General features: G+C 46.0%; 2 protein-coding genes across 2 annotated transcripts; one reads left to right on the forward strand and one right to left on the reverse strand.

Annotated features, from left to right (window-relative positions):
* The first annotated feature begins 329 nt into the window (after nucleotides 1–329).
* LOC109884224 (endophilin-A3-like) lies at nucleotides 330–15,953 on the forward strand. The gene is made up of 6 exons (XM_031819460.1): nucleotides 330–378; nucleotides 10,027–10,130; nucleotides 10,780–10,901; nucleotides 11,066–11,104; nucleotides 12,241–12,300; nucleotides 12,751–15,953. The coding sequence occupies exons 3-6, from the start codon at nucleotides 10,832–10,834 to the stop codon at nucleotides 12,951–12,953; spliced, it is 372 nt and encodes a 123-aa protein (XP_031675320.1). The 5' UTR covers nucleotides 330–378; nucleotides 10,027–10,130; nucleotides 10,780–10,831; the 3' UTR covers nucleotides 12,954–15,953.
* An 833-nt stretch (nucleotides 15,954–16,786) lies between these two features.
* LOC109884222 (gap junction delta-2 protein-like) lies at nucleotides 16,787–18,792 on the reverse strand. Its single transcript, XM_031819461.1, has 4 exons — nucleotides 17,709–18,792; nucleotides 17,515–17,651; nucleotides 17,089–17,414; nucleotides 16,787–17,056 (listed from the first exon to the last, which is right to left on the reverse strand). The coding sequence occupies exons 1-4, from the start codon at nucleotides 18,037–18,039 to the stop codon at nucleotides 16,795–16,797; spliced, it is 1,056 nt and encodes a 351-aa protein (XP_031675321.1). The 5' UTR covers nucleotides 18,040–18,792; the 3' UTR covers nucleotides 16,787–16,794.
* Between the last annotated feature and the right edge of the window lie 760 nt (nucleotides 18,793–19,552).

Below are 19,552 nucleotides of genomic sequence, written 5' to 3' on the forward strand. Positions count from 1 at the left end.
GGCTGATTAGGGGTGTGTCTAGCATAGGCTTGGCTGCCTGAGGCGGTTCTCAATCAGAGTCAGGTGATTCTTGTGGTCTCTGATTGGGAACCATATTAGGTAGCCGGGGTTTCACTGTGTATTTTGTGGGTGATTGTTCCTGTCTTTGTGTTAGTTAGCACCAGACAGGCTGTATAGGTTTTCACGTTTCGTTTGTTGTTTTGTATTTAAGTTATTTTGTGTATCGCTATATCTTCATTAAAAGACATGAGTAACCACCACGCTGCATTTCGGTCCGACTCTCCTTCAACAGACGAACGCCGTTACAGAATCACCCACCACACACCCGTTTATCGTGAGGAGCCAAGGAGGAGACCAGAACCAGAGCCGGTGTTGGAGGTGAGCGAAGCAGAGACTGTGAAGGAGTTAATGGGGAAAGTGGAGGAGAGAGTTATGAGGGAGTTGCTATTTGGTGCTTTAGATATGATATTCGTCCGACGGAGCGTGTCAGGGATTTGATGGCACCTGGGTCAGCGCTCCATACTCGTCCTGAGGTGCGTGTTAGTCGGCTGGTGAAGAGTGTGCCAGCCTCACGCACTAGGCCTCCTGTGTACCTACCTAGCCTTGCACGTCCTGTGCCAGCCCTGCTCTCAGGCTCTCCAGTACACCTTCACGGTCAGGTCCATCCGTGCCACCTTCACACACCAGCCCTCCGGTGGCAACTCCCCGCACCAGGCTCCTGTGCGTGTCCTCGATCCAGTACCACCAGTTCCAGCACCACGCACCAGGCCTTCAGTGCGCCTCGCCTGTTCAACACAGCCAGAGCCATCCTTCTCTCTAGCGCTGTCAGAGCCTCCCCCTGTTCAGCGCAGCCAGCGTTTTCCTCCTCTCCTGCGCTGTCGGAGTCTCCCGCCTGTTCAGCGCAGCCAGAGCCTGTCTCCTCTCCTGCGCTGCGCCGGAGCCTCCTGCCTGTTCAGCGCAGCCAGAGCTGTCAGCCTGCATGGAGCAGCCAGAGCTGTCAGCCTGCATGGAGCAGCCAGAGCTGTCAGCCTGCATGGAGCAGCCAGAGCTGTCAGCCTGCATGGAGCAGCCAGAGCCGTCAGCCTGCATGGAGCAGCCAGAGCCGTCAGCCTGTATGGAGCAGCCAGAGCTGTCAGCCTGCATGGAGCAGCCAGAGCCGTCAGCCTGCATGGAACAGCCTGAGCTGTCAGTCTGCATAGAGCTTCCAGTCTGCATGGAGCAGCCAGAGCTGCCAGTTTGCATGGAGCAGCCAGATCTGCCAGTCAAGTCAAGCCAATTCTTCCAGATCTGCCAGTCAACCAGATTCTTCCAGATCTGCCTCAGCCAGTCAGCCATCTTCTTCCAGATCTGCCAGTCACCAGATTCTTCCAGATCTGCCAGTCAACCAGACTCTCTCCAGATCCGCCAGCCGCCAGGATCTGCCGGAGCCAACTACCTGCCTGAGCTTCATCTCAGTACTGGGCTTCCTCTCAGTACTGGGCTTCCTCTCAGTACTGGGCTTCCTCTCAGTACTGGGCTTCCCCTCAGTACTGGGTTTCCCCTCAGTCCCGGGCCCCCCTCAGTCCCGAGCTGCCCCTCAGTCCCGAGCTGCCCCTCAGTCCCGAGCTTCCCCTCAGTCCCGAGCTTCCCCTCAGTTCCGAGCTGCCTCAGTCCCGAGCTGCCCCTCAGCCACGAGCTGCCCCTCAGTCCAGTGGGGTTCTGGGTGAGGACTATTAGGCCATGGTCGGCGGCGAGGGTGGATTATCCCAGGACGCGAAGGGGAGGAACTATGACATTAATGGAGTGGGGTCCACGTCCCGAGCCGGAGCCACCACCATGGACAGACGCCCACCGGACCCTCCCTATGGTTTTGAGGTGCGTCCGGGAGTCCGCACCTTGGGGGGGGGGGGGTTCTGTCACGCCTTGGTCTTAGTATTTTGTGTTTTCTTTAATTATTTGTTCAGGCCAGGTGTGACTGGGCTTATTGTGTTGTCGTATGGGGGTTTTTGTAGGCATTGGGATTGTGGCTGATTAGGGTGTGTCTAGCATAGGCTTGGCTGCCTGAGGCGGTTCTCAATCAGAGTCAGGTGATTCTTGTGGTCTCTGATTGGGAACCATATTTAGGTAGCCGGGGTTTCACTGTGTATTTGTGGTGATTGTTCCTGTCTTTGTGTTAGTTAGCACCAGACAGGCTGTATAGGTTTTCACGTTTCGTTTGTTGTTTTTGTATTTAAGTTATTTCGTGTATTGCTATATCTTCATTAAAAGACATGAGTAACCACCACGCTGCTTTCTGTCCGACTCTCCTTCAACAGACGAACGCCGTTACACTAGTACTGGTACCCCTTGTATGTAGCCAAGTTATACCTCATACCCCTGCACATCAACCTAGTACTGGTACCCCTTGTATGTAGCCAAGTTATTACCTCATACCCCTGCACATCAACCTAGTACTGGTACCCCTTGTATGTAGCCAAGTTATTACCTCATACCCCTGCACATCAACCTAGTACTGGTACCCCTTGTATGTAGCAAGTTATTACCTCATACCCCTGCACATCAACCTAGTACTGGTACCCCTTGTATATAGCCAAGTTATTACCTCATACCCCTGCACATCAACCTAGTACTGGTACCTCTTGTATGTAGCCAAGTTATTACCTCATACCCTGCCATCAACCTAGAACTGGACCACCCCTTGTATATAGCCAAGTTATTACCTCATACCCCTGCACATCAACTCAGTACTGGCACCTCTTGTATATAGCCAAGTTATTACCTCATACCCCTGCACATTAACTCAGTACTGGTACCTCTTGTATATAGCCAAGTTATTACCTCATACCCCTGCACATCAACTCAGTACTGGTACCTCTTGTATATAGCCAAGTTATTACCTAATACCCCTGCACATCAACTCAGTACTGGTACCTCTTGTATATAGCCAAGTTATTACCTCATACCCCTGCACATCAACCTAGTACTGGTACCCCTTGTAATATAGCCAAGTTATTACCTCATACCCCTGCACATCAACCTAGTACTGGTACCCCTTGTATATAGCCAAGTTATTACCTCAGACCCCTGCACATCAACCTAGTACTGGTACCTCTTGTATATAGCCAAGTTATTACCTCATACCCCCTGCACATCAACTCAGTACTGGTACCTCTTGTCTTGTATATAGCCAAGTTATTACCTCATACCCCTGCACATCAACCTAGTACTGGTACCCCTTGTATATAGCCAAGTTATTACCTCCTCATACCCCTGCACATCAACCTAGTACTGGTACCCCTTGTATATAGCCAAGTTATTACCTCAGACCCCTGCACATCAACCTAGTACTGGTACCTCTTGTATATAGCCAAGTTATTACCTCATACCCCTGCACATCAACTCAGTACTGGCACCCCTTGTATATAGCCAGTTATTACCTCATACCCCTGCACATTAACTCAGTACTGGTACCTTTTGTATATAGCCAAGTTATTACCTCATACCCCTCATACCCCTCACATCACTCAGGGGTACCTCTTGTATGTAGCCAAGTTATTACCTCATACCCCTGCACATCAACTCAGTACTGGTACCTCTTGTATATAGCCAAGTTATTACCTACATACCCTTGCACATCAACTCAGTACTGGTACCTCTTGTATGTAGCCAAGTTATTACCTCATACCCCTGCACATCAACTCAGTACTGGTACCTCTGTATATAGCCAAGTTATTACCTCATACCCTTGCACATCAACTCAGTACTGGTACCTCTTGTATATAGCCAAGTTATTACCTCATACCCCTGCACATCAACCTAGTACTGGTACCCCTTGTATATAGCCAAGTTATTACCTCATACCCCTGCACATCAACCTAGTACTGGTACCCCTTGTAATATAGCCAAGTTATTACCTCATACCCCTGCACATTAACTCAGTACTGGTACCCCTTGTATATAGCCAAGTTATTACCTCATACCCCTGCACATCAACTCAGTACTGGTACCTCTTGTATGTAGCCAAGTTATTACCTCATACCCCTGCACATCAACTCAGTACTGGTACCTCTTGTATATAGCCAAGTTATTACCTCATACCCTTGCACATCAACTCAGTACTGGTACCTCTTGTATGTAGCCAAGTTATTACCTCATACCCCTGCACATCAACTCAGTACTGGTACCTCTTGTATATAGCCAAGTTATTACCTCATACCCTTGCACATCAACTCAGTACTGGTACCTTTTGTATGTAGCCAAGTTATTACCTCATACCCCTGCACATCAACTCAGTACTGGTACCTTTTGTATATATCCAAGTTATTACCTCATACCCCTGCACATCACCTAGAACTGGTACCCCTTGTATATAGCCAAGTTATTACCTCATACCCCTGCACATCAACTCAGTACTGGTACCTCTTGTATATAGCCAAGTTATTACCTAATACCCCTGCACATCAACTCAGTACTGGTACCTCTTGTATATAGCCAAGTTATTACCTCATACCCCTGCACATCAACCTAGTACTGGTACCTCTTGTATATAGCCAAGTTATTACCTCATACCCCTGCACATCAACCTAGTACTGGTACCCCTTGTATAGCCAAGTTATTACCTACAGCAGACCCCTGCACATCAACCTAGTACTGGTACCTCTTGTATATAGCCAAGTTATTACCTCATACCCCTGCACATCAACTCAGTACTGGTACCTCTTGTATATAGCCAAGTTATTACCCTCATACCCCTGCACATCAACCTAGTACTGGTACCCCTTGTATATAGCCAAGTTTATTACCTCATACCCCTGCACATCAACCTAGTACTGGTACCCTTGTATATAGCCAAGTTATTACCTCATACCCCTGCACATCAACTCAGTACTGGCACCTCTTGTATATAGCCAAGTTTTACCTCATACCCCTGCACATCAACTCAGTACTGGTACCTCTTGTATATAGCCAAGTTATTACCTCATACCCTTGCACATCAACTCAGTACTGGTACCTTTTGTATGTAGCCAAGTTATTACCTCATACCCTGCACATCAACTCAGTACTGGTACCTCTTGTATGTAGCCAAGTTATTACCTCATACCCCTGCACATCAACTCAGTACTGGTACCTCTTGTATATAGCCAAGTTATTACCTCATACCCTTGCACATCAACTCAGTACTGGTACCTCTTGTATGTAGCCAAGTTATTACCTCATACCCCTGCACATCAACTCAGTACTGGTACCTCTTGTATATAGCCAAGTTATTACCTCATACCCTTGCACATCAACTCAGTACTGGTACCTTTTGTATGTAGCCAAGTTATTACCTCATACCCCTGCACATCAACTCAGTACTGGTACCTTTTGTATATATCCAAGTTATTACCTCATACCCCTGCACATCAACCTAGAACTGGTACCCCTTGTATATAGCCAAGTTATTACCTCATACCCCTGCACATCAACTCAGTACTGGTACCTCTTGTATATAGCCAAGTTATTACCTAATACCCCTGCACATCAACTCAGTACTGGTACCTCTTGTATATAGCCAAGTTATTACCTCATACCCCTGCACATCAACCTAGTACTGGTACCCCTTGTATATAGCCAAGTTATTACCTCATACCCCTGCACATCAACCTAGTACTGGTACCCCTTGTATATAGCCAAGTTATTACCTCAGACCCCTGCACATCAACCTAGTACTGGTACCTCTTGTATATAGCCAAGTTATTACCTCATACCCCTGCACATCAACTCAGTACGGGTACCTCTTGTATATAGCCAAGTTATTACCTCATACCCCTGCACATCAACCTAGTACTGGTACCCCTTGTATATAGCCAAGTTATTACCTCATACCCCTGCACATCAACCTAGTACTGGTACCCCTTGTATATAGCCAAGTTATTACCTCAGACCCCTGCACATCAACCTAGTACTGGTACCTCTTGTATATAGCCAAGTTATTACCTCATACCCCTGCACATCAACTCAGTACTGGCACCTCTTGTATATAGCCAAGTTATTACCTCATACCCCTGCACATTAACTCAGTACTGGTACCTTTTTGTATATAGCCAAGTTATTACCTCATACCCCTGCACATCAACTCAGTACTGGTACCTCTTGTATATAGCCAAGTTATTACCTCATACCCCTGCACATCAACTCAGTACTGGTACCTCTTGTATATAGCCAAGTTATTACCTCATACCCCTGCACATCAACCTAGTACTGGTACCCCTTGTATATAGCCAAGTTATTACCTCATACCCCTGCACATCAACCTAGTACTGGTACCCCTTGTAATAGCCAAGTTATTACCTCATACCCCTGCACATTAACTCAGTACTGGTACCCCTTGTATATAGCCAAGTTATTACCTCATACCCCTGCACATTAACTCAGTACTGGTACCTCTTGTATGTAGCCAAGTTATTACCTCATACCCCTGCACATCAACTCAGTACTGGTACCTCTTGTATATAGCCAAGTTATTACCTCATACCCTTGCACATCAACTCAGTACTGGTACCTTTTGTATGTAGCCAAGTATATTACCTCATTACCCCTGCACATCAACCTCAGTACTGGTACCCTTTTGTATATATCCAAGTTATTACCTCATACCCCCTGCACATCAACCTAGAACTGGTTACCCCTTGTATTATAGCCCAAGTTATTACCTCATACCCCTGCCACATCAACTCAGTACTGGCAACTCTTGTATATAGCCAAGTTATACCTCATACCCCTGCACATTAACTCAGTACTGGTACCTCTTGTATATAGCCAAGTTACTTACCTCATACCCCTGCACATCAACTCAGTACTTGGACCTCTTGTATATAGCCAAGTTGTTACCTAATGACCCCCTGCACATCAACTCAGTTACTGGTACCTCTTGTATATAGCCAAGTTATTACCTCATACCCCCTGCCAACATCAACTAGTACTGGTACCCTCTTGTATATAGCCAAGTTATTACCTCATACCCCTGCACATCAACCTAGTACTGGTACCCCTTGTATATAGCCAAGTTATTACATTAATACCCCTGCAATCAACTCAGAGTAACTGGTACCTCTTTATATAGCCAAGTTATTACCTCCTACCCCTGCACATCAACCTAGTACTGGTACCCCCCTTTGTATGTAGCCAAGTTATTACCATCATACCCCTGCCAGCATCAACCTAGTACTGGTACACCCCTTGTAATATCGCCAAGTGATTACCTCATACCCCTGCACATTAACTTCAGTACTGGTATACCCCTTGTATATAGCCAAGTTATTACCTCATACCCCCTGCACCATTAACTCAGTACTGGTTAGCCTCTGTATATAGCCAAGTTATTACCTCTACCCCCTGCGCACATCAACGCAGTACTGGCACCTCTTGTCTATAGCCAAGTTTATACCTCATTACCCTGCACATTTACTCAGTACTGGTACCTCTTGTATATAGCCAAGTTATTACCTCAGACCCCTGCACATCAAATCTCAGTACTGTACCTCTGTATATAGCCAAGTTATACCTAATACCCCTGCACATCAACTCAGTACTGGTACCTCTTGTATATAGCCAAGTTATTACCTCATACCCCTGCACATCAACCTAGTACTGGTACCCCTTGTATATAGCCAAGTTATTACCTCATACCCCTGCACATCAACCTAGTACTGGTACCCTTGTATAATAGCCAAGTTATTACCTCAGACCCCTGCACATCACCTAGTACTGGTACCTCTTGTATATAGCAAGTTATTACCTAATACCCCTGCACATCAACTCAGTACTGGTACCTCTTGTATATAGCCAAGTTATTACCTCATACCCCTGCACATCAACCTAGTACTGGTACCCCTTGTATATAGCCAAGTTATTACCTCATACCCCTGCACATCAACTCAGTACTGGTACCTCTTGTATATAGCCAAGTTATTACCTAATACCCCTGCACATCAACTCAGTACTGGTACCTCTTGTATATAGCCAAGTTATTACCTCATACCCCTGCACATCAACCTAGTACTGGTACCCCTTGTATATAGCCAAGTTATTACCTCATACCCCTGCACATCAACTCAGTACTGGTACCTCTTGTATGTAGCCAAGTTATTACCTCATACCCCTGCACATCAACTCAGTACTGGTACCTCTTGTATATAGCCAAGTTATTACCTCATACCCCTGCACATCAACCTAGTACTGGTACCCCTTGTATATAGCCAAGTTATTACCTCATACCCCTGCACATCAACTCAGTACTGGTACCTCTTGTATATAGCCAAGTTATTACCTAATACCCCTGCACATCAACTCAGTACTGGTACCTCTTGTATATAGCCAAGTTATTACCTCATACCCCTGCACATCAACCTAGTACTGGTACCCCTTGTATATAGCCAAGTTATTACCTCATACCCTGCACATCAACTCAGTACTGGTACCTCTTGTATGTAGCCAAGTTATTACCTCATACCCCTGCACATCAACTCAGTACTGGTACCTCTTGTATATAGCCAAGTTATTACCTCATACCCTTGCACATCAACTCAGTACTGGTACCTTTTGTATGTAGCCAAGTTATTACCTCATACCCCTGCACATCAACTCAGTACTGGTACCTTTTGTATATATCCAAGTTATTACCTCATACCCCTGCACATTAACTCAGTACTGGTACCTCTTGTATATGGCCAAGTTATTACCTCATACCCCTGCACATCAACTCAGTACTGGTACCTCTTGTATATAGCCAAGTTATTACCTCATACCCCTTCACATCAACTCAGTACTGGTACCTTTTGTATGTAGCCAAGTTATTACCTCATACCCCTGCACATCAACTCAGTACTGGTACCTCTTGTATGTAGCCAAGTTATTACCTCATACCCCTGCACATCAACTCAGTACTGGTACCTTTTGTATATAGCCAAGTTATTACCTCATACCCCTGCACATCAACTCAGTACTGGTACCTCTTGTATGTAGCCAAGTTATTACCTCATACCCCTGCACATCAACTCAGTACTGGTACCTCTTGTATATAGCCAAGTTATTACCTCATACCCCTGCACATCAACTCAGTACTGGTACCTCTTGTATGTAGCCAAGTTATTACCTCATACCCCTGCACATCAACTCAGTACTGGTACCTCTTGTATGTAGCCAAGTTATTACCTCATACCCCTGCACATCAACTCAGTACTGGTACCTCTTGTATGTAGCCAAGTTATTACCTCATACCCCTGCACATCAACTCAGTACTGGTACCTCTTGTATGTAGCCAAGTTATTACCTCATACCCCTGCACATCAACTCAGTACTGGTACCTCTTGTATGTAGCCAAGTTATTACCTCATACCCCTGCACATCAACTCAGTACTGGTACCTCTTGTATGTAGCCAAGTTATTACCTCATACCCCTGCACATCAACTCAGTACTGGTACCTCTTGTATGTAGCCAAGTTATTACCTCATACCCCTGCACATCAACTCAGTACTGGTACCTCTTGTATGTAGCCAAGTTATTACCTCATACCCCTGCACATCAACTCAGTACTGGTACCTCTTGTATGTAGCCAAGTTATTACCTCATACCCCTGCACATCAACTCAGTACTGGTACCTCTTGTATGTAGCCAAGTTATTACCTCATACCCCTGCACATCAACTCAGTACTGGTACCTCTTGTATATAAGTAAGTTATCATCCACTCAGTACTGGTAGCTTTTGTCTATAAGTTACAAGTTATAGTTACTCATTATGTATCTATTATTGCTTTTATTATTACGTGTTTTACTTTTCTATTATTTCTCTATTTTCTTTCCCATCAGAAAGCATTTCACTGTTAGTCCACACCTGTTGAACCAGTTGTCTATCCCGTATTGACAACAACAGTTGTCACAAAGTGCAGCACTTTACAGTACAATCGCAATGTCAATCTTACCAAGAAATAGTTCACTACATGTTCTTCATACAAGATAAAGTGCTTGATAAGATGGATAATATTCTTGTGTTGTGTGTTTGGTAGGTGGAGCAGGTGAGTCAGCTGTCAGCGTTGGTTGAAGCGGCGTTAGACTACCACCGTCAGTCCTTGGAGATCCTAGAAGACCTCAACACCCAACTACAAAACAGGCAACTAACTAACTACAGCTATCACACTCCACAGTCCCTAAACAGCCTGCCTCCTCGTCTCCTTCCCTTATTCTGCACTGATGTGAAAGAGCTGGACACGTGAAAGCAACTCCCTAGTGAGCATCCGCCATTTTGCTTTCACCTTTTCAGTTTTCAATTCAGTAATTCTGATTCAAGTTGAAATTCACTGCCTGAATAAAAAATCATCCTCAGTTCATATTCTAATTGCACTAAATTGAAAACCAAATTGAAGGAAAACCAACCAGTTGAAGGAAACAGGACAAGGACAGGAGGAAACCACTTTAGACTATGCAGCCAGTAATGTACACATGTTGTTGGGCCACAGTGGATAACATCATAATGCCTCTCACAGGGTCTCCTCAACCAGTAATGTATACATGTTGTTGGGCCACAGTGGATAGCATCATAATGCCTCTCACAGGGTATCCTCAGCCAGTAATGTACACATGTTGTTGGGCCACAGTGGATAGCATCATAATGCCTCTCACAGGGTATCCTCAGCCAGTAATGTACACATGTTGTTGGGCCACAGTGGATAACATCATAATGCCTCTCACAGGGTATCCTCAGCCAGTAATGTACACATGTTGTTGGGCCACAGTGGATAACATCATAATGCCTCCCACAGGATATCCTCAGCCAGCAGTCGACCGAAGAGAGAATTTAAACCAAAGTCCATCATGAGCAGCATTGAGACCATAGACAACACTCAACACAATGGATCATATAGCTCCTCACTCAAGTCCTCAGGTACTGTACTGTACGGTAGTGTGTGTGTTTGTCTGTGTGTTTGTGTATCATTCTGCTCATATTTGTTTTGATCAGCCCCATCAGTTTGTCCATGTTATCCTTTCACCCACTGTTATTTTTCCCAAGTCATAAGTCATGTTATATGTGTCTGTGGTTCTTTGCAGACATCCAGATCAACCACACAGTAAATGGAAATGGGAAAAGTAGGTATACTTGGACTGATCACATCAAACAGGTGTCGCACCCATACATAGTCTTAAAAATGACTTATTCTGCCTCTCTAGAGATAATCTGAGACAAATCAAAACTCCTGTGAAGTCATGATCATTTTTAGCCAAGTAATAACTTGCAAGTTCTCTGGCCCCATCAATGTGACTTTAAAAAATCTGTTTTCTGCCCTCATGTGGTTAGAGGGTGTAACAACCTCCATGAAAATTGCTCTGGGTTAAACCATTAGTGGGAGAAATGCAAAACTGCCCCAGGATCAGCGTCTAAGGTCAACTTCACCCTACACCGCTAAGAGCAGTTACAAATAGCACACTGAAAAGATCACATCTGTAATAGGTTTAACATATTAAGATAAAAGCTGTTATCCCCTCAGATTAAAGTTTGTCAGTCAGTTTATTTTTGTGATGTCCAATTGGTAGTTATAGTCTTGTCCCATCGCTGCAACTCCTGTACGGACTCGGGAGAAGTGAAGGTCGAGAGCCATGCGTCCTCCGAAACACGACCCCGCCAAGCCTCACTGCTTCTTGACACACTGCTCGCTTAACCCGGAAGCCAGCCGCACCAACGTGTCGGAGGAAACACTGTACAGCTGGCGGCCGAAGTCAGCGTGCATGCACCTGGCCCGCCACAAGGAGCCGCTAGAGCGCGATGGGACAATTACATCCTGTCCGGCCAAACCCTCCCCTAACCCGGACTACGCTGGGCCAATTGTGCGCCGCCTCATGGGTCTCCCGGTCGCGGCCAGCTGCAACACAGCCTGGGATCAAACCCGGGTCTGTAGTAACGCATCTAGCACTGCGATGCAGTGCGCCACTCAGGAGGCATCAGTCAATTTATTATTCATTCATCAGATATTGGTTGCTGTTTCAACCATGGCAGGAGTAATCATGTCATGAGTAGGGTAAGGGTCGCAAAATTCACGTATATTTCAACAGCAAAAAAATTGTGTTGGAAGATTCCTGGAATCGGGATTGAAAAAGCAGGAAAACCGGGGGTCATCCTTTGAGGATTTCTGGAAAACCTGGGAATTTCAGGAAAGTTGCAGGCATTGTGTTTGTTGGTGCTTGTCTCATCTTCCATCTCCATGTTTCTCCATCCATCTCTCACCCAGCTGATCCCTTCACCACCGTCCCTCTGTCCTGGCCAGAGAGTCCCACTTTCAACGGCCACCGTGAGTAACACACACACACACACACACACACACACACACACACACCACACACACACACACACACACACACACACACACACACACACACACACACACACACACACACACACACACACACACACATGCACACCCTCATACCTTGGTCCAACAACAACCCAGTCTACTGTAACTGTCCTCTACTCCTCCATACTGTCACTATCACACCACTGTCTGTTTTTCTTAATGTGTTGGATTTGTTTTGCTGCACCAACCCACATCAGATCCTTATCAGAGGAAGAGGGAACAGGGAACAGAAGACGATACATGCTGGTGTTTGACAGTTCTCTATTTTTACCCCCTCTCCTCCTACCCCCATCCCCCTCTCCTTCCCTCTCCCCCTTCACCTCTTCTCCTTCCTCCCTCACCCCTTATCCTCCCTCTCCCCCCACCCCTTCTCCTCCCTCCCTCCAGAATCAGAGGTGCTGGACCAGCCGTGTGCCAGGTCCCTGTATGACTTTGAGCCAGAGAACGATGGTGAGCTGGGTTTTAAGGAGGGTGACATCATCATCCTCACCAACCAGATAGATGACAACTGGTACGAAGGCATGATAAACGGAGACTCTGGCTTCTTCCCAATCAACTATGTGGAGGTTATCGTACCCCTGCCCCAGTGAGACAGGAACGGACAGGACACCACCCAATCAGGGACCAATCTCCAGAGCCCAACCTCCACACAGCCTCCCCTGGTCCCTACACCCTATGCACCTGTGGAGATCTGAGAGGATTTTGTTATTTTGATCTGATCCGCTCAGATCTCCACAGGTGCATAGGGTGCAGGGTCTTGGTGTCGATTTGGGATTATACACAGTGTCCATTTCATCAGACTTCAATCCCCACCCTCAAGCATCCTGTCATCAACCCCCAGCCTCCAGTCCCTACCCTTACACCCTCAGCCTTAGAAACACAGTACTCAATCGCAAATCGACCCTATACCCTAGACACTTTTGTAGATCTGAAAAGATTGGACAGGTATAAGGAAGGAAGTGGACATTCTAAGCAGTCTATCAGAAGGCAGAGTGAAGCTAATCAGATCGTGTTAATACCATTCCTTTAAGATCAATAGGAGTGTGTAGGGGTTAGAGGGGATATGGGTTTATTTGGGATTTCAGCACAACTCTCAGCACAACAACTCCTAGCACAACAACTCCTAGCACAAACCTATGTCTAATTTATTGTCAAAACGACATGTAATCCCTAGTCCCAGACTCCAACCCTCCAATACCCCAGCACCCACACAGCCCCTAACCCAAACCACAAACTCCATGAAATCGTCATATGAAATTGATCACAACACACTTCATCAAAGTCCTCCTCAGATGACCACGCCTTGCTTTTCGCCACAGACATTCAATAAGTGTACTACTTTTCTCTTTGTCTTTTACAATATTTATTTTCTACATTGTTCTTTTCATGGTTTGTGGAATGTGAAAATCAGGGTTCCTCCCCCAAACTGTGTTCCATTTGGAGCAGCTACAGGTGACGCCATCAGACAAGACGACTAAAATAATCACCTGAAAATCGCTGTGTAACAGGTGTGGACTAACTGAAGAAAAGTAATTCCAGGTTATCAAAGATGATGCTTTTCTCATGATCTGCCACCATGAGAAAACAAAATGGAGTCTCCTGGAAAAATCCACATTGCTACTGTGCATCTCCGTTTGGTTAGGGTTTTCCTGTGTAACTCTTCTTCAAGTGTTGATGTTGAGTTAGGAGTGGTCTTTTTGTTCCTTTTCTCTGCTGTTATCTGTAGGGCCAGGAGTTATGCCTGACCATGTTACCTGACCAATACAAACTCTAGTCCCTAGTTCTAGGTTATTATAGGCTTTAACATGTGCCCAGAGTTGTTCCTGTTGTCCGTCTGCCTGCTTGTCTGCCTGTTGTGCTCTTAAGTGTTATCCCAAACACATATTTTTAAACTGTACGGAACTGATTTTACAACTCTGAATGTCCCTCTCTCTCTCTGTGTTTACATGGTCTGGTCTTACTGTGACGTAAAGACTCCTCTAAGGACTGTACCACTGTTCTGTGTCAGACGGGGGTGAATGCCTTGACCCACTTGGACCGTTTAAGTGCTTTTTAAAATGTTGTCTGTATTGCACTGAAGCTTTAGACCTGAACGCACACCTCCAGACATGCACATACTGTATGTTTTCTAGTTTCTCCTCAAGCACTGCACTTTCTATGTCCTTCACCATGAGAGTACAGTACCGTCTGATGGTGAATAAATAGATTGATATGGACCACGATATGTACTGTATGTGATGAAACAGTTTGTCTGCCATGTAACGTCAGACCACCATTGTAGATTGAACGAAGTCTCAAAATGATACACATTAAAGGCATACTTTGTCACTTTTCTTTCCCCTGTGGTAGTGCCACAAAGTACTTACACACTTGAAACCAAACTAACATTGTTTGATTCACATCAGTCAGGCTCTTCTTTGTCTTTGTACTTTGCACTTGCAAAGACTCTCAAGCCTTCAAAACAAACAGGTGTTATCTAAGGCCTCACAGGTGACCAGAAATAGAAGCAATGAAGTGTGCCTTTAATGAGATATGCCTGTCTAGTATCATGTCTGAAGTCCGATAACCCTGGGCTTATTTAGGAAGTGCAGCGTTGCTCTGACCTGACCTTCTATTTGACACGTCTCTTTAGCCTGATAGTTGGTTTTTAACTGCCAATAGCCTCTCTCTCTCTCTGCTGAGAATGGAATTCATCAGAGCCCTATAATAAGTATTATGTACTGTGTATATATAGCTCTGGACTTTATATGTTCACCATTCAACAGAATGGATAACTCCAGAAGGATGGAACAACAATGCCATAACTGAATCATCACCATGGAGGGTCATTGGTTTCCCTTTTTCATTTAGAAAAACAGTATTTAAAAAGCCACTGTATAGTGTGTGGACATTCCCTTTACCCAAAAGTCTGGATTGGGTATTTCTACCAAAATACACTTAAACATTCTTAAGCATCTTCTTTCTCTAAGTATAACCATGTTCTGGACCAACTACACGAACTAAACAACAGGGGAAATGTAGGACCATATCTAAAGATAATACACACTGTTTTCATATTGCTAGTGAATATGGAAAACCCCTGTTTGCATGATTTAAAAAGAAAGACTGTAGCCATGGATTTGATTGTGAGAGAGAAAACTGATTTTTGTAGGAGGCAGCATAAGAAATGGAAAAACCTTCACTGTGGAAGAAGATAGTTCTGAAGCCCAACCCTTCTGTTCTGTAATAGCCTGCTGCTTTCTTAAGGTGTCTGTCTGATGGTTGACAGTGTGTGTCCGTCCCATTTGGGACAAAGCCACTGTGTGATGACTGAGATGACACCTCCCCAACACTACAGCTGGACTATATGTCCATGTCCAATGTTACTGTTCTCTCTGCTCTACTTAACCAGCTCTGAAACCTCTCTGTTCAGTGTCACTTCACCCCAAACTTAGTCCATGGAAACTGGCTGTACATACTTCATCACCTCCTTTTTGGATTTGATTTATTTTCTGGAACATAATCTATATAAAATGTGTTTTATTGATGTTGTAAATGAATATATTCATACGTACTGTATATTGCGTAAATAAATGAAAAGCAAATACTGAGCCATCTTTGATGTTGTTTTAAAATAGTTGAATAACTTTTAACACATTTGCCTTTTCAGTATTTATTTGTTCCTACCATACACAGCACAGTTCCAGTATGTATGAGTCTCTATACACTCACCTTAGCAGGTTGGGCTCAGTTCCATTCCAACGACCAACCCAGTGAATGAAAACATAAAAAAATCCTCATAAGTATTGAAAGTGATGGACAATGAATTCCTTTCCTGAATAGACTTGAGTGGAAATGGAATTGACTTCAGCCCTTCCATAGCTTCAGTTATACAAAGGATATAAATAGTCCTCATAATTGAGGGCTCAGAGCCCTGCTACGAAGTAGCATTTCCCACATATAGGACAATTAACACGCATAGAACTGACCTTGGTACAGTACAACATTGGTGGAAAGTGTACATTTTCATCCTTTTAGTGGATTTCAGGTTTTAAGACTCACCAAGTATATCATGTCTATAGACCAGTGATTCCCAAATGGCAGGAGAGGGCTGAAATCTTTTGGGTTGTGGCTGAAACGACTTGTTCTATTCTAGCTTTAGTCAAAAATGTTGAGTCAGTCAACATGTGCCACTATTCCTAAAGGTTTTTGTGCGTCATAAATGCTTGAGAACCACAGTTGTAAACAGCACAGTGCTGAGGGAAGCTTGGTCAAATGTTGGCTCATATCCACAGTGTATTTTCTCTATTTCCTTGGGAAACAACATTACCAGTGATGAGTACCACAGTACATCTGTATGGACTTGCAAATACAGCGTCCTGTAACAAGTCATTCCCTAGTAGTTGTCATGGAATAATGCCAGAGAACTATACAGCGTTTCAATTCTTTCCTTCATATCCAGACCTCCGTACTGCGCAGCTTGGATTTCCAGCCCTTCCCTTTGCTCTTCAGAAGCTGTGTCTCTCCTCTCTGGAGCTCCTGGTTGTTGGGAAGCTGCAGCTCTGTCTCTATACCAGCATCAGCATCCTTATTAAATGGGGAACAGTTCCCAGCACAGGTCCAGTCAGGCCGGTGGTCGACTACCAGATCCAAGTTCGGTAGCAACGTCGTACTGGTGACATCCCTAAGGCCCAGAGACGACATCTGTGAGGGGCTGTCGGAGAGAAAGTCTCAAAGGTTTCCTGCCCCCCTTTCTCTACCCCATAATTCCCCCATGATCCTCCCTCCCTGAGCCTCACTGAGTGTCTGATCTTCTTCCATCCTAGATGATTAAGCTCCAGAAGGTTGAGGAGGATGCAGAAGAGCCCCACGCAGAACATGAAGAGGAGGAAGATGGTTTTCTCTGTGGGCCGTGACACGTAGCAGTCCACGGGCTGCGTGCAGGGTGGGGCCTTGCACAAAAGGTGGACGGGCACTCGGAAGCCGAAGAGGAACCACTGGGCCATGACAAAGCCCACCTCCAGCAGCGCCCGGAAACACACATGGAACACGTAGTACTTGGAGAGGACCGCCTCCGGTTCCTCCTCCACCTCCAGGACCCCCTGGTGCATCGTAGTGGCTATTTCTGTAGACGCGAGCCCTGGCCTGGGTTAGAGACGTGGCGGTGGTGGCTGTAGTGGTGGCAGCTCCCTTTAGGAGGCTCTGACTCTGGGCAGTGATTCCCTCCAAGACATTGGCCAAGCTGTGACCTAAGTGCCGGTGTGAACGGATGGAGCAGCTATCCGAGTCACAGCTCCGGTTGAATGCCTCTCGACCTCCATCCTTCCCCCCGTCTCGAGGCAAGTCCCTTGGGTTAACCCCCTGGCCCTGCCCGCTGTGTCCCTGCGGCAGCTTCGACAGATTATGCCACGTATATATGATAAACAGAGAGACGGAAGTCGAGACGCTGATGATGTGGAAGACCCAGAAGCGCGGCTGTGAGATGGGCGCGAAGGCATCATAGCAGACTGTGGCGCAGCCCGGCTGCAGGGTGTTGCACACAAACATCTCCTGCTCATCGGCGTACACGTCCTCAGTCGCCACGGCAATGATGAGGAGGCGAAAGATCACCATGACGGTGAGCCAGAGGCGTCCAATCATGGTGGAGTGCTGGTGGACGGCGTCCAGGAGACGTTTGAGGAGCGTCCACTCCGTCATAATGGCCGTGTTCCTCTCAGAAAGTCAAGAGGATTCTAATACAGTGGAACACAGCAGTCTAGGAACACAGCGGTCTAGGAACACAGCGGTCTAGGAACACAGCGGTCTAGGAACACAGCTGTCTAGGAGCACAGAGGTCTAGGAACACAGCGGTCTAGGAACACAGCGGTCTAGGAACACAGCGGTCTCATCCAAACCTCCATGCTCTTCCTTGGTTTTAGATCAGATATAGCACTGGATCCACTCTTCTTCTGGATGTCCTGACATACAGCACTCTGACCGCTGGTGTCTCGGGGAAGAAGGAGAGCTGCCTGGTGTAGCCTACAGCGGCATGTAAAGCGCTTTGCACACTGAAAAGCGTTATGTAAATCCAATCAATTATAGTGTAGGCAGATCCAGTTCTCCTCTCCGCCAGTCCTGGATGTACAGGAAACAGGTGCTGTAGATCCACTGTAGCCCTGGATAGCTTGCCTGGAACACACAGTGGTCAAAGAAGGGCAACACCTCCCTTCATCCACCCTCCTGTGTTGTAGATGTAATAAAGCCCTGGATGGTTTTTCCCTGTCTGTTCTGAAATACACCGCTCTGACTTGCAGCTCCAACACTCCTCTGGGTCCACTCCAACCCTGGCTGTCTTAGGAGGAAATACCTGAGGACCGTCACTCTGAGCTGGGGCTACAGCCCTGGACCCACTCCAGTCTTGGACCCATTCTAACCTTGATTGTACTAGCATACAGACTTTATACCCCTGCCCTAAAATATACAGCAATACACTGATCTCCTCTAGCACTGGCTGCCCTGCAGTAGAGCCCTCCCCTCACGCCAGCCGTCCTGTAGTACAAGACTCTTAGGATATCCACTGGTTGTAGATGCACTGGAGTCCCGGCTCCTCTGTAAATAGACAGGCAGCCACTCTCCTGTCTCCTGTCTCTGAACCAGAGAAGTGGAGTCATCTCGGCAAGTGAGCCATCCCATCCCGGCACTTCTTCAAAGATAAGGAATGATTCTAAACACACACACATACACACATACACAAATGAATGGACACACACACAAAAACAGTCTCACACACACATTCATAGACGGACACAAGGCACACATGTATTTTTGCACGCACGCACGCACGCACGCACGCACACACACACACACACACACACACACACACACACACACACACTAGCCAGCTGGACAAACGGCCACTTGACACCACTCCCATGGCATGCCCTCTCCCTCTCTCTCTTGTCTTCAGGGTTCCGTTTTAAACCCCCTTCTAAGAGACTCTCCCTACTACTTTAGAGAGCTGACTGATAATGCTGGCTGATGTACATTCTTTATAGATTACTCTGCGGCCTGAAGACATGGCAATGAGCAATGAGCTTGTCCATGAATGAACATCAATGTATAAATGTTACCCTGATACAGAATCCAAACAGAGGTATTTTTCGTTATCAAAGATTGAAAAGTTTAAAAGCATTTTTACACTTTTGACTTGAAGAAGGTGCGAAGTCCATTT

The sequence above is a fragment of the Oncorhynchus kisutch genome, unplaced genomic scaffold, assembly GCF_002021735.2.
Source record: "Oncorhynchus kisutch isolate 150728-3 unplaced genomic scaffold, Okis_V2 scaffold2170, whole genome shotgun sequence".
In the NCBI taxonomy this organism is placed as follows: Eukaryota; Metazoa; Chordata; class Actinopteri; order Salmoniformes; family Salmonidae; genus Oncorhynchus; species Oncorhynchus kisutch.